At 42.3% G+C, this 16,418-nt stretch overlaps 1 protein-coding gene across 5 annotated transcripts in view; it reads right to left on the reverse strand.

Moving 5' to 3' along the window:
- Nucleotides 1-16,418, reverse strand: part of LOC115079042 (NACHT and WD repeat domain-containing protein 2-like) — a 247,792-nt gene that overhangs the window by 180,764 nt on the left and 50,610 nt on the right. For all 5 annotated transcript variants that reach the window (XM_029582083.1, XM_029582174.1, XM_029582254.1 and 2 more), the window contains exons 6-7: nt 4,728-5,301; nt 3,501-3,700 (exon numbers count right to left, since the gene is read on the reverse strand). In XM_029582083.1, the coding sequence (XP_029437943.1) occupies nt 3,501-3,700; nt 4,728-5,301 (774 nt within the window). The remainder of the gene's footprint in view (nt 1-3,500; nt 3,701-4,727; nt 5,302-16,418) is intronic.

Raw genomic sequence — 16,418 nt, forward strand, 5'->3', positions numbered from 1 at the left:
CCACAGCGGGCCCTTCACTTTGGAACTCTCTCCCTCCAGACCTGCGTCTAGAACCATGCCACACTACATTTAAAAAGAAACTTAAGACTTGGTTGTTCAAACAAGCTTTCCCCTTGAGCCAATGATCAGGAAGAAAAGTATTTTCACTCCCACATGCCATGTTATTTATTGATTTATTTATTTTCACTCCCACATGCCATGTTATTTATTGATTTATTTAACTGCATGTTTATTAACGGTCTAATATTATACACTATTTGCTTACTTTGATTAGTTTTTGTTATATGTTAAAACTTGTTCACTTCGTTTGTTCAATGGAAAAACTTGCTTACTTCATTTGTTCAATTGTAAAAACGTTTTTCCTAATTCTGTTCTATGTAAACCGCTAAATGTAGCGATAGTTACTGTTCCTTGTAAACCGGGGTGATATGTATATTATACAGGAACCTCCGGTATATAAATTATATAAATAAATAAATAAATAAATAAACATGGTTTTAACACCACTCTTACTGTCACCAACTCACTGTATGATTTTGAAAAAATTACGTTATTCCCCTCTGCCTCAGTTTACCCAAAAGAAATTGAATAATAATAATAACAATAATAACAGTATTAACTTAGAACAGCAATATTAGTATATGTAATAACAGTCTACTCATTAAGGGGCCAATGCACTAAGCTGCTTTAACTCACCACATCAAATGCCCAGTGTACTAATAAGTGTTAAACCTAATGTTTTGTATGAGATTATGCAGATACATTACCTCCACTGACAATTGCAGCCCCCCCCCCCCCCACACACACACACACACACTGCCCAGTCATCTGAAGACACTGGAGAAAGGAACCCCAAGCTACCCACATAAACCCTAGGATTTACATGTCGGGCATTTAAAATCTACCTGATAATTGGCTGAATCAGATTTCAAGTACCCCAATCCAAACCCTAAGGGTCCCAGTCGATGTTCCTACATTTGAAATCATCAGCTACCAGAAAGAGAACAGCTTTCCCTGCTAATTAATATGCAGTACAGCCTAATGTAAACATAGTTGGTTCAGAGAGAGCTAGAAGGCAATCAGATAACTCTGTCCTTGGTTTCTCACCCAGAGATATAAAAAGTACAAATGTATGTTATTCAAATAAACATATCTCTGAGAGACTTGGCAAATTTCCAAATTTGGCTCATGGCCCAGACCGCAGGGGAATACTAGATTCTATGTCAGTTACTAATTAAGCTTGTTGTGTTATTTTAAAGATAAACAATAGAACTCAACATTTCAAAACCCTGCACGTACTGAAACAGGGGGATACACACATGGCCGGGCTGACCACATTTTCAAAATGGCCCAGTATCAAAATGTGCGTATCCTCTGGTATACGCAGGCGTGCCGAGGTTTTGAAAAGGGGCAGGCTGGGGGTGAGGTCTGGATGAGGTAAGGCGGGAGCCGGCCAAGATAATGGCTACTAGGCCCTGTCCCAGGGAAGCATGCACCGGCAGCTGGCCGGCGCGTGGAACTTACTCCTGCTCGGAGGAGTGGGTAAATTCATCAACAAGAAAAATGAGGGTTGATAGGGTTAGTTTAGGGGTTGGGGAGGAGAGGGGAAAAAGGAGGAAGGGTAGGTAGGGATATAGAAAAGTTTCTTCCCAGTCCTGTCCTTAATTGGAGCAGACTGGGAGGGAACTGGGCAAAGACCCAATCACGTTACCGCTCATACTTTAAAAAATTCCCCCCCCCCCCTGCACATGCAAGTTATGACCTGCCCACCCATGCACGCGCCAACATTAAAATCGGGCACATATGTGCATGGATATCGTATTTTATAACATGCGTGTGGTGACTAGGGCTGTGAATCGTTTTTCTGATGATTGAAAATATCGTACGATATTTTGAAAGTCGTCAGAAATCGGAGGCTCCCCGAAACCGATAGGAAAACCCCACAAAATTGTTTGTGGGGTTCTCTTATCATTTTGGGGGAGGGTGGGAAAAACGGCACACAAAAACAACCCCTAAACCCACCCTGACTCTTTAAAACAGATCTCTTAGCTTCCCCCACCCTCCCGACTCCCCCCAAAACTTTTTTAAAGTACCTGGTGGTCCAGTGGGGGTCCCGGGAGTGATGTCCTGCTCTCGGGCTGTCGGCTGCCACCAATAAAAATGGCGCCGATGGCCTTTGCCCTTACTATGTGACAGGGTATCCGTGCCATTGGCCGGCCCCTGTCACATGGTAGGAGTAATGGACGGCCAGTGCCATCTCTAGCTGTGACACGCTCATGTTATAAAATTGGCATGTCCATGTTTTAAAATCTACCCCAAGTTCTTTGTAGTAAGATTATAGGCGTGCACAGGCGTACCTGTGTGCGCGCTACCTGGCTCGAGCACATGTACACCCGATTTTATAACTTGCGCGCGCAAGTTATAAAATCAGGGGTCGGCGCACGCAAGGGGGTGCACAATTGTGCACCTTGCACATGCCGAGCTGCGCTACCTTCCCCTGTTCCCTTCCCCCTAACCTGACCTTCCCACCCCTTCCCCTAACCTTTCCTTCCCCTAGCCCTACTCTAACCCCCCCCAAAAAGTTTTTATTTTACCTTTATCTCTTAAAATTTTTAGACAGGGCTAGAACTCACACAAGTGCCACTGGATAGGGTAGTAAATTCAAGAGGGCATCATGGGGCAACACCATCCTCCTAGCTGCTCTGCTTTTCGTTGTTAGTGACTGGCTACTTGCCGTACTATCCTCTATCCAAATCTAGATCATCTTCCTCTTTCCTGATGCTACAAGAATGATGGCACTACCATTATGGATATCCTTCTGTGGAACTCAGTGACTCCTTCTGTGACATCCTTTACTGATATCAACCCAGCCTCCTGTAGCTACCTCAGTGAAGATGGGTTGGAACTCCATGACACAGAGGAGAAGAAAACTGGAGCTCAGGAGAAGAATGGGTGCCAGAAGGAAAGGGCCTGCAGGATAAAAGAAACTGGCATGGCCAAGAATCAGTAAGCAGCATGACTAGGGTTGGAGGGCTCGGAAAAGCCCCAAGCTCAGAGTGGTGGCTGTGGGAGGTTGTCCAGATCCCTTACTCTTCGACTTCAAATGGTTTCAAAACAGTCAGATCCCCATGAGGAAAGAAGGCATCTAGTGCCCAGAGCAAAGTCTGTCCATATGTGTAGTGTTTCCAGTTTTGTAGGGAAGGTGGAAGGGAATGGACCTGGCAGGCAACATTTTGAGTCTTTTTAAAGAGAACAGCAAAATGTACAGCAACTGCCCACTTTAAAGATATAAGGTCAGTAAAATGAATGGTGAATTCAACATAACCTTCTGATAGAGAGTATACAGTTTCTCTACAGTATACAGCCTGATCTTCCTAAATGTTCCAGAAAGACAGTAAAAAATGTCATGTTTGTATTCGTAATTTACATAAGGCAAAAATGGCATATAATATAGCTTAATGTTTTAAAAAAGGAGGTTAAAATGCATTGTAAATACTTACAAAGAAGTGTGACTGCCCTGACTTTTGGCATTCCTTGAGTGTCTTCAGATGTAATGAAGCCATTTTGTGATCATTACTGACTCCATTGTCCAATCCCCATCTGAGATCATACATGCGGAAGTCAAAGCCTCGTTGCTTACAGTAAGTGTACAGCTCAGGGTAAGCTTTTTCAAATAGTGCATTTCTTTCTGGTTTTAAATCTGTGGATACAGTTTTTGAAAATATATTTTTATGTACATATATGAATTTTAACTACCCTTGTTCTCACTGCTGCAATTACATAAACTCCTATAGTTCTTAGACAATGATATACAAGGGGACAACATTGTTCCCTTGCCTTCCAGGATTCTTAGCTGAGTTTTGAAGATCTAAGATCTGATTGTGGGGTTTTCCCTGTTGTTTCTTGACATGGCTGTTTATCGTATTCATTAATAACTTTATATTGCCTAATGTATATTGTATTCTCATTTATACTGGCATATTTTACTAGATAATTTCACTACAAATTCTTAATTTAAAAAAGAAGTTAAATTTTCCCCTTAATAAATATTTTGGGGGTGGGAATATTTTTCAAATAAGAACATGCAAGTGAAAGGTAAAGAGAGAAAGTGCAGGGATGATCCATCATTATTTTGTGTTCATTGTACTTAGATAAATAAAGACCATTTGTAGCCAATCTATAAACTGGCAATACTAACAAAAATATTTAGAATATTTGATTGGCAGATAAAATCATTAAGACCTGTCTTTATTTTTCTTGATTTGCATTTACTTTCTAAGGTGCTATTAGAATTTTTTTTTTAAGGTTTTTTACAATTCCTCCTACATGCACACCATGGCATTGCTATGCTGATTCATATCAGAACTCCACACAGTCCAGTGCCCGGCTTGTATGGCATCTTCCACAGGGCAGGAGGGAGAGAGAGCCATGCAAATACATGTTGCTTAACTGAACACTTTTACACATGGAAGCCATTGCGTGCATAGATTTTGATTTAAAGAACACCCTCATTAATGCTGGCTACACCATGTATTACCAATAGTTAACTTGTTGTTGTTTTTTTGTAATAGTTTATTACAGAACATTTGGATATTAATCTAAATAATTTCATAAGGCAGTAATACAGAAATGTAATCTAAACCTGCAGAGTAGCTGTTTCCTTTTGTAGGCTCACTTGTTCCGGGTTGCTCTGAGCAGTAATTTGCCTTTGCACGTTCTGCAGTTACCTTGATAGCCTCCACAGATGTATACCACAAATACTCTTTTCTTGGGTGAGCAAGGTGAGTTAATGTGCCCTCTGATTACATCTCCCTTAATGTCACCACCGGTGGAGGGCTCCCGGAGTTCATTATTCTCCAGGTCGCCAGACTTGTTCTGGCTTGCTGGCAACGCTGTTTCTACAACACCGGAGTTCAGTTTTCCAACTCCTCCAGAGTACTCTACTTTCATCCCAGCTACTACTGCAGATACATTACTGCCAGGAACAAATCCTTTGCTATGCTTAGGCTTCGCTGCTTTGTCAGTTAAAGCAGTGATTTCTCCTGGGTCACTTGTTAATGCAACTGCATTCTGCTTGGCATTTTCTCGATCCAGATCGGTCTCCAAGTTCTCTGGCTGAGTGACATCATTTGCTGTCGGCAATACCAGCATGTTGTCAATACCAGCATCTCTTTGTACTCCAGTGGGGCTTATTCTGAGGGTCAGCTGTTCCTCTTTCATGGAACCATTAAAAGGGTTGTCCTGTAGGTCACTGGGTGGTGCAGTGTGGTCTGGGGCTCCATCGATAACTTTTTTCTTGGACTAATGAGACATAAACAGGTTATTTACTGTAAATGTATTTATTACAATATTACTACCACTACCATTTATTATTTCCAAAGTGCTATTAGACATATGCAGTGCTGTATAGATACATATCAGAGACGGTCCCTGCTCCATGGAGCTTACCATCTAGTCAACCCAAGCATACGTGGAAAACAAGAATCTATGGGAAGTGTAGTTTTGTACAATATTGGATTTTTTTGCAGCTTGTGATGCTTTTTAGAGGGCAATTTTCAAAATGCCAACATTAGGAGAATGGTACTTTGTACTTTTTTGCTCCAAGTTTTAAGTGAAATTATATGACTACTTTCATGTTGAAAATTGCCTCAGTAACAAACTACCAGCTGCGCCATCTTTTTGTGTGGGTCCATTTTGAATGGAAAATAATACACAAACAATAGATATGAAAATGCAGTCTATGTGCATTATTTTTCTCCCCAATCAAAAACACCCCTCTGGGATCGCTGCCTCTTAATGCAGCTAATTAAATGTGTGTTGTGGAACACCTTGAGGGTGTGTCATTTTCAGAAAGCCAATTTACATGGATAAAACACTTTTATTTATATAAATTGCTTTGAAAATTGCCTGCTTAATATACAAAATGTAAGTGTAATTCAAAGGTAGTGTAGTACATGAACCTTTGAGGCTGCACAGATCCTTTCTTAAGATTATTGTAATGTTACCATTAAACAGTATTATGCTAACATATGTAGATTTGAAGGAATATCACAGAGTAAATGGGCAAATAGAAATATTTGGATCCTAAGGTCAAACAATGCTGTTGAGAGGTCCCTTTGTTACTTCCTGATATGAGTTGTTCCAATAATCAGATCGAGAAAGGGTTCTGTAAATTCCAGGAGTTTAGAGGACCCAAAACTAGTGCTACAAAGGATTAGGCTGACTATTCATGTGCCGTGTCCATTCCCATTATGGCTAAACAAAGCATCCAAGGAAGAGCTTGATGAGGCAGTGAAGATTATCACTAAGAAGTAGAGAGATAGTAGATGCCCTTCAAGGGGCTCTGCTCAAACAAATGGTAATGGAACCCATCAGGGAGACTGTGGTATTCAACCGAGTGCCACAAATGGGGATAATGTCTCTAATGTCCAAGTATGTGCTCACCTGAGCACCAGTCATCAGACAGTATGTTTCAATATAGCAGCCAGGATGGAGACAAGTGACATTTTCCAAGTTTTGTATTTCAGAAATAAGGACTTTGGTAAAATGGGGACAAACCTCAAGAAGGATCTAGAAGACTGGTAGATGGGTGAGGTGGAACAACAGTGGGGCATATTAAAAGGGGCTATAATAAAGGTATCAAACCTTTGGTTTTAAAGTAAGAGAAAAAGAAACTGATCTGGTTCTCAAAAGAGGTGGCTAATAAAAGGGCAAAAAGAACAGCATTCAAGATGTACAAAGGTTCCCAAAAGAGGAACATAGGAAAACATATCTAGTGAAGCTGAAGGAGACAGGAAAGAAATCAGGAAAGTAAAAGGTCAAGCAGAAAAAAGAAAAGGATCGCCAAAGAGGTCAAACAAGGTGACAACATTTCTCAGATATATCAGAGAAAAGAGAAAGGCCAGAAGTCTGGGCGGGGAGGGATGGGGGTGGGGCGGAGCCAGGCCGGGGCAGCGACCATTAGGTCCTGTCCCGGGGAAGTGTGCACCAGCAGCTGGCCAGCGTGTGGAACTTACATCTGCTTGGAGGAGCGGGTAAGTTTTAAAACAAAAAACTTCTAGAGTAGATAGGGTTAGTTTAGGGGTCAGGGAGGAGAGAGGAAAAGGGGAGGAAGGGTAGGTAAGGGGATAGGGAAGTTCCCTCCCAGTCCGCTCCTTAATTGGAGCAGACTGGGAGGGAACTGGAAAAGGCCTACTTGTGTCGCTGTGCGTATTTTTGTAAAATATCCCCCCTTGTGCATGACACCCGCCTGCACAAGCAGGTGCAGATATTAAAATCCGGCACGCATGTGTATGCAGGAATCATATTTTATAACATGTGCGAGCTGACACATGCATGTTATAAAATCATCGCATCCATGTGCGCGCGCCAGGAACCACATGCACATGGACGCACGTGCGCTAATTCGAAAATCAACCCCTTTTGGAGCAGTAATCCAAAAGGGGTCGATTCAGGGTGAAAGACTCATGTGCATGGACTTGGAAAAGAACCTTGGGGTGATAGTGTCTGGCAATCTGAAGGCAACGAAACAATGTGTCAAGGAGGTGGCAAAAGCCAGATGGATGCCGGGCTGCATAGAAAGAGGAATAACCAGCAGGAAAAAGGAAGTGATAATACCCTTTATCGATGCCTTACCTGGATTACTGTGTTCAGTTCTGGAGACCTTGTCTCAAAAAGGATAAGGACAAGATGGAAGTAGTCAGAAAAAGGTGACCAAAATGGTGTGGGGTCTGCATCAAAAGCCATATGATAAGAGACTGAAGGACATGAATATGTATACTCTGGAGGAAAGGAGGTGCAGCGGAGATATTGTACAGATCTTCAAATACCTGAATGATATTAATGATGCACAAACGAGCATTTTCCGCTGGAAAGGAAACTGTAGAACTAGGAGACATGATATGAAACTCCAGGGGAGGCAATACAAAACCAATATCAGGAAATATTTCTTCACAGATTGCCCTCCCGGAAGAGCTGGTGAAGATGAGAATGGTGATGGAATTCAAAAGAGCATGGGATAAACACTGCAGATCCTACAGGCTTGAGGATGGAAATGAAAAATGGGGCAACCTATGTTAACTTTAGGTATAACACTTCTGCATGGGGGTAACCTGTATGGAGCAGCAGTTACTACCAAAAGCAACTTGCTGGGCAGACTGGATGGACCTTTGGCCTTTATCTGCTGTCATTTTCTTGTTACTAAATTAAAAATTAGAATTTTGCCCAGACCCTTATAGTTAGTATTGTTAAATCACGAAAGAAAAAGTTGAATATTGATCCAGTAAAATTAACACCTACAGAACATACCTATAGATGTTTTCAAATATATTTGAAACAAAAAGCCTATGAGGGAATCATTTGTCCTGCTAGATGACAAAGAGGTAAAAAGGATGCTCAGTTAAAACTAAGAAATAGTAGAAAATGTAAATTAACATTTTTATCTCGGTATTTACTAAGGAAGCTGTAGGGGATATACATACACCAGAAACATATTTTGATGCTGATGATTTTGAGTCACTAAAGCAAATCACTGTGAAACTGGAAGATATAATAGGTCAAACTGACAAACTAAAGAATAACAAATCACCAGGACTGGGTGGTATTCACCCCAGAGTTCTGAAAAAATTAAATCACCACCCAACATTTTTAGGATTATACTAATCCATTGTAAATTTTCCCTCAGCATTTCAAATATGAAACTGGAAACCTTTTATTAGTAATTTGTAACCTATCATTTAAAACAGCAACATTACCTGAAGACTGGAGGGTGGCCAATATAACAACAATTTAAAAAATGATTGCAGGGTTGATCCAGGAAAGTATAGACCCCTCCCCGTTTATAACTAACCCTCCCAGAACTCACCCCCTACCAACCCCCCCAGAACTCACACCCTACCACCTCCCCTGATCTCCCCCAGTCCTTACTAGAATATCCCAGATAATACAGTAGGGACTCAGAATGCCCTCTATTGCTCTAGGCCTAGTACTGCCATTTTCCAAAATGTTACTAGCTAGACAAGGTCCTATTATTGCCCCTTTCATGTGATGGGGCAATGGAAGGACCTTGGCTGTTGGTGCCATTTTGAAAAATGGTATTGCTGGGCCCGGAGCCATAGGGGGGCACTCCAGGCCCCCAGTATGGCAACAGGGAGATTCTGGTAATTATTAGGAGGTTAGGGGGCAGGCGAGCTCTGAGGAGTTTCATTAAAAAATGGGACTGGGTTTGGAGAGGGACAGAGCCTGGCTCCAGAATTTTAACTTTAACATTTGTTCCACTTCTGCCATCTCATGAAATGGCAGGGTGAATTGGAATAGAGCAGAGCTTTCCAAACTGTGTGTCGGGACACGTTAGTGTGTCGCCTGCAGTGTGCAGGTGTGTCGCACAAGCCCGGTCAACTCTGATGCGAGTTTGGGCTTTTTTTTTTCTAGAGATTCACTTTTTTTTTTTCAGTTTATGGGTTGCTTATTATTGGGTGATTTTTGCTGTCAATCGCGTTTTTTTGGGGGGCTTGGTGGGTGGAACGAGCCCAGCCATCCTTGCATTGGCTGCTGCTGCCGATGAGGCCTGGCCATGAGGAGTGCTGACTGCAAGCAGCAGTGTCTGGTGATCATGGAAGGGAGTGAAGCACTTAACTGGCAACAATCAAAAAGACGAGGTACATGAGTGTGGGGGCCAGACATGTGCTGGGGGGAGAGAGATGAGTGAGTGGGGGGCAAATGTGCTGGGGGGACAGACATGTGCTTGAGGGGGAGAGATATGAGTGTGTGGGGGCCAGACATGTGCTGGGGGGAGGAGAGAGATGAGTGTGTGGGGGACAGACAATTTGTTTTATTATTGTTTCTCATAAATTATAACAATAACATGAATCTTGGAATATATATTTTTAATATAAATTTAAGGTTTTCATGAGATAGGTTGTGTCGTGAAACATTTTATTTATGTATATATTTAAGGAAACATACATAAATTGTCGAAATATGTTTCGTTCGTTTAACCTTTAACCTCTGGTTTACTAGTAGACTGAATTACCGTGTCGTGAAATTATGTTTGTCTAAAAAGTGTGTCACCAACATGAAAAGTTTGGAAAGCTCTGGAATAGAGGGTCTCAAGAGATCCCCAGGGATTTGGGGGATATTTAGGGGGGTGTTATTCAAGCCACTAGGGCCTTTTAAGAAGTTGGCAGCCCTTGGTTGCAGAGCCATCATTGCACAGTATTTTTAGGGGGATACTAATCCATGGTATTTTTCCCCCACAGTATTTATTATAGGGGAAAATGTCATGGGTTTACTGCTTAGTAAACCCCTCTGTATTTTCCCCCTCTGGGGGAATGGTCGCAGCTTAGTAAATGACCCCCTAAATTTGTACCTGAGGCAATGGAGGATGAACTGATTTGTCTAAGGTCACAAGCAGTTTCTTGCTTAGTACATTAAGGGGGTGTGTGATCCTTAACCCCTTGAAAAAGCACTTTGTGAGCAAAATGGCAATGGGGCAGTTGGTTTGGGTCAGCTCTGGTCACAAAGGTAGAATAAAAGACTATGAGTTGCTCCATTGTTTGGGTTGGTGTGTGCTGAGGTTTCTTGTTCATGTGCATAACCTGTACTGAGGGTAATTTTCAAAGGCATTTCTGAGGGTAAAACAGTGGGTCAGTTTATGAACATGTATTCAGTATTACATAAGTTTACCTGGACTGAGCAGAGGCAGACCAGGAGCAGAGTTTGGGAGAGGCTGGGACCTACACCCATCCTTATGGATTTTCAACAAGTTGCATGTAAATTAACCCCAAAAATGTCTGCACACAAATTAGCAGATATAATTATGCACAGGTAGTTCTGGTGGATTAATATTCAAAGTGAATATACATGTACAGTATAAGTTCATTTTGAAATCTGGTGTAACTTATGCGCACATTTGCCAGCTTTTTTTTATATGGGCAGCTACAAAATCACCCCCAGAATATTTTTTTTTTATCACAATCCAATAAATCTGACCCATGGGAAAATTCCCATATTATGGGTAGGTTTTCTATAGTGAATCATGATTTTTTTTATTCAGTTCAGCTGTAGATCTGACATATTTCTCCTGCGCAGAATGAATGTATGCAGCACAAAAGATTGTGCTTCTACGTTCACAGAAGCTTTGAATCAAAAGCTTTGAATCAGGCCCTGCTTTTAAAAGTACAAATCATTACTGTATAAACCTGAAAAGATGTGTGTGCCCAGAAGACTGAAGAAAGTGAAATTTAAACTTACCTGTTAATTTTCTTTCTTTTAGTCCTGGCACACCAGTCCAAACTAGGGGATTATGTCCCCTCCTACCAGCAAATGGAGACATAGAAAAAAAAAGTGCTAAACTGACTTCAATCCCCCTATAGTGGTCTGGTGCTGTCTTCAGCTCTTTAGAATCCTATGTCAAAGCTAAGACAACCAAATGCAATTGCTTATTTGGTTTCAAATCACCACCACAACCAAAACCTGATGCAGCCAAGAAACTTCACTCCATGGTCATTAACCCAGGAATTAGATAATTCCTACTCCAAGGATATACTGTAATTAGGCCAAGTACTTTTAGACTGGGCAACAACATACTCACTGCTAGCTTTCTGAACTTGTCAGATTGAGAACTCTTGATTGTTGTGGTTTCCCTGAGTGGGTTCTGGACTGGTCTGCCAGGATTAAAGAAAAGGAAATTAACAGGTCAGTTTAAATTTCACCTTCCTTATCATCCATACCAGACCAGTCCAAACAAGTGGTGGGAGGGAGGAAGCCACAATAGCTTTCGGGACTCTTGTGTCCAAGCCTTAGCCTTTTTCAGCCTGCAAACCCACGTCCCACACTAAGATCCTTAAAGCAGGGATACAACAGAGACAAGGGTACATTATCCTCTGGAAAGATAGGCTTTGATTCTGCCTATGAGGAGTCTGCATTCTCATCAAGTAGGCTTGACAGCCCTCTTGGGCCTGCAAAATCATGCTGGAGCAGACCAAAGTGCTCATTTCCTTGATTCCTCCTGAAGCCAATGACTTATAAACCATTGTGCTTTAATAGGACACATAAAAGACCTATCCAAGAAAAAACTGGTCACCTACAAACATCTCAAAGGTGACCTACAACAGAATTGAGAATGGCTGTCTCTATCCTAGCCCATATTACTCTACTTTCATATCATCAAAAGTGAGAAAAGCCTGATTCCAACACAAGTAAAACACTACCCCTAAAAGGGGGATAGTATTGGGCTCAGAGATACCTTTTCCATTAAAATTACCAAAGGCCACCAGGGAGATTAACTTCAACAACAAGATTCAAAGAGATGCCCTAGGAGGCTTGAGAGAAAGAGAGGCCAGATTCCTCCAAAAGTTTAGTAGACATTCCACAGTAGAAGACTTGCACTCTTGACTCCCTAGAAGAAAGTATCTCATCTGAGAGAGTAGCGAGACCGCTTGCATGACTATGTCCCTTCCAACAAGCCAGAGACATTCTCTGCCCTCTGCAAGATTTGCAAGTAATGCCTTCATCCCAGTCTTCACTAGTGGAAGAACTTGTCAGACTGAGAGCTCTTGATTGTTGTGGTTTCCCTGAGTGGGTTCTGGACTGGTCTGCCAGGATTAAAGAAAAGGAAATTAAAAGGTCAGTTTAAATTTCACCTTCCTTATCATCCATACCAGACCAGTCCAAACAAGACTGAAGGAATGGATTCCTCAAAGGGAAGTAAAACTGGACTCACAGGGGTTCCAAATTCTAATTCCAGTTTGCTAATGATCCTCTTTCATACCACTAAAGACTATAACCCCTGAAATTAAATATCCTCATTATGTAGTCTGGTTCTCTCAACAGCCAGATTATAAATCCTTCTATTCTGTTTTACAGTCTAGAAGAATCCTTTGACCAGGGTAAAAGGTGAAGAAGAGCCTTTGCTTGCACTTTCAGAACTCAATCTAGGAAATATCCAGATTCCTAATGGGAACACATGCAGAAGATTGGATACCGGTCATGGTTCTACAAGAATATCCAAATCTTTGGGCTCCTGCTTTCCTTTTTTTGACTGAAGAACTTATCTTGGAGCTTCTCTGAACTGATCTGAAATCCACTCATGTTGGTGCCCCACCTGACTGCTAATAGGACAGATGCTGCTTTCTGCCAGTTCTTACAATTCAGGGTCTCTAGGGTGTCAGCTCAAAACTTTTTTGTCTGTATGATGTCAGTGTTGGCCATATGAGCTGCTGCTAGATACTGCAGGAGATCTCCACTCCAGACCAAATCTGACTCACTTGCCACAGAACCCGAGGGCTTCTAGATTCCCTCAGCTTGTTCATATCAGCTAAGGACATTACACTGATTGCTGCCTTCTCCTGAGCTAAAGGCCAGGATTTCTGGAGCACTAGAAGACTGGTTCTGGCCCTTTATCTTTGCCTTAGAACTAATCCCATTGGTTCTCTACTAGGAGTCCTGCCTCACTTCAACTGACCTGGATCATAATTCTCCTCCTAACCTATATAGCTCATGCCTACATTGGCAAACAACCATGAGAAGACTGCAAATCAATTCCCTGCAGAAGACAACAATAAAAAGCCACTTGCTCAGGTTCCTTCTAATCTCCCAAGAGACAGAAAAAATAGCCTTATATATTTATTTAATTTGGATGTGTTGCGGTGGCCGACCGTGGAACCTCATGGCCGGCCGGCCACACTCACCCCCTGAACCGGTCCGAGCCACTGTTGTTGCTTCCCTCCAGCGCAACAGGGAGCCGACCCTGCTGCCACTGTGCTACTGGTCTCTGCTGCTGCTAGGCATGCATGGCTATCAGCCAGATTTAAAGGGGTCGCAACGGGAAAACTTCCTGTGGCCCCAGATGTTGACCTCAGCCCTAAACGCTATTTAAGGCAGCCCCTGCTGCCCAATCATTGCCTCAGCAACAGGTCGAGCTCTTCAAGTGACGAGTTGCTCTGCGTTCCTGAACCTGCTTCTGCATTCCTGCTTCCATTCCTGGCTCTGTGACCCTGCTTCCATCCCTGCCTCCGTGCCCCGGTTCCTGCCCCTCAGACTGATTCTCTGGCTTGACCCTGGTTCGTTCCTCTGACTTTGGACTGTCTGCTGCCTGCCCCTGACCTTCAGCCTGCCTCCTGGATTCTGCTCTCTTCGCTGCCTGCCCTGACCTCTGACCTCCTTCTGGATTTGTCTGTTCGCCATCTGCCCTGATCTTCTGCCTGCCCTCAGGATCCTGCTTATCTGCCGTCGCCCTTGGATTCATTGATTGGAGACTGGCACCTAAATCCAGCCAGCCCTGTTACCCAAGGGCTCGACCTGCGGGGAACGAGGGCTTGTATTAGTGAAGGTCCTGTTGGGTCTCCACATCACCTGCACCACCTGCCGAGAATGAGGACCTGCAGGGGAGCCTTCTTCTATAAATGGCACCAACCTCTCCTCGGCCCAAGGGTTCACTCCACGCAACAGGTTGACCATTAATCAAATATATCAAACAAAAGATAAAATGTAATCATAAAACACTAAAATAAAAACATAAAAAGCATAATACAAATCTATGGTCTTAAATACAATTAATAAATCAATTAAAAATGTACAAATAAAATAAAGAAGTCTATAAAAAATTGTGGTAAATAAAATTAACTGGTAGCAAGAATTTAACCAATGCTTGCTTTGTAAGCCTGCTCAAATAGCCAGGTTTTGAGCACTTTGTTAAACAGTTTAAGTTCAACTGGAAATCTTAAATTCACTAGTAAAGAATTCCATAATTTCGGTCCCGCAAGTGATATCGCTCTCTCTCTAACTGAAGTGAGTCTAGCTGTAGTGACAGAAGGGATCGAAAGTAACCCTTTATTAGCAGATCTTAAATTTTGCTGCAGAGTGTGTAGTCTAATGACAGCATTCATCCAATCTACTCACTCGCCATAAATTGCTTTGTGCATGAAACATGGTGCTTTATATTGAATTCAGTGTTCAATGGGTAGCCAGTGCAGACATTTCAAGATGGGTGTGATGTGGGTTTTTTTCTACATCCTGTGAGGATCCTAGCAGCTGAATTTTGCAGAATCTGGAGGGGACGAATGGTGGATTGTGGAAGGCCAAGAAATAATGAATTACAATAGTCTGTGCCGGTAAATATTAAGGATTACAGAACTATTCAGAAATCATTTGGATTTAATAATGGCTTTAGACATCTAAGCATTAAAAGTTTACCATATCCCTCTTTAATTTTCATGGAAATGTGTTTTTTAAAATTGAGTTCAGGGTCAATCCAGACTCCAAGATATTCCAGCTTATTGCATCATCTGCGAGTGTCCAAGATTTCCTGTGCCTCATAGTGGCAGTCTTCTTCTGAAGTGATCTCTGCAGGTTTGGGAGACCGTTGAGAAGGCCAGGAAAGGACCAGTGGTTTCAACAAGGAAACATAGATCACATTATGTATTCTTAATGTGGTCGGAAGCTCCAGTTGATATATCACAAGTCCCATTTGACACAAGACGGGAAAAGGGCCTATTAATCTGGGTGCCAGACAAAGGGAAGAAACTCAAAGACTCATATTCTACATGCTTAACCACACCAAATTTCCAACCTAGAATTGCGGAGCCAGTCTATGTCTTTTATCAGCATGTTTCTTAGCTTGGTCAGCTGCCTTGGAAATCAATTGGTTGGTTTGTAGCCAAAGATACTGGAGCTCTTGGGCCATAATTCAGGCTGCTGGAATACATAGGTGCTTGCCATAAACAATATAGTATGGGGAAGAACTGATGGCACTACTGACATGATTGTTGTGTGAAAACTTAACCCAGGGTAGAAGAATGGACTAATCATCTTGTCTCTAGTTGATATATCGGTGGAGGAAGGTCTTGAGGACCTGATTAATTCTCTCTATTTGGCCAATCCCTTGTTGATAGTGGGCTGTGGTGAACTCCAGGGTGATGCCAAATTTTTTCAAAGGCCCTTCCAATATTGAGCTGTGAACTGGATGCCTCTATCAGACAGAGTATGCAAGGATAGTCTAAGTAATTTGAAGACATGCTGGATGAAGAGATGGACCATAGTCTGGTGGAGCCATTTGAGAGAGAGAAGTATGTGATAAAATCAGTGGACAGGTATGTCCAGGGTTCCTTGGGAGCTGGCAATGGCTGTAAGAACCCTTAGGTTACCCTGCACACAGACAGGGTAAGATTCCACATAGCTCTTCACATCCATCTTTTTCTGTGGCAACCAGAAGTAGCATTGAAGAAGTTCAAGGGATTGGGCTACTCCAGGATGCCCTGCCAGAAGAGAGTTGCGAACCCATTTTAGCACTTTTTTCCTAAGGTACTACTATCTTCCCAGGAGGAACTGGAATATCAGTAGCGACAATTACTTTTTCAGGGTTGATGATGCATTGAGAAGTCTGTTATGTCTTCCATTTGGAAGGAGTGGGAGATAGCATC

Source organism: Rhinatrema bivittatum, chromosome 1 (genome assembly GCF_901001135.1).
Source record: "Rhinatrema bivittatum chromosome 1, aRhiBiv1.1, whole genome shotgun sequence".
NCBI lineage: Eukaryota > Metazoa > Chordata > Amphibia > Gymnophiona > Rhinatrematidae > Rhinatrema > Rhinatrema bivittatum.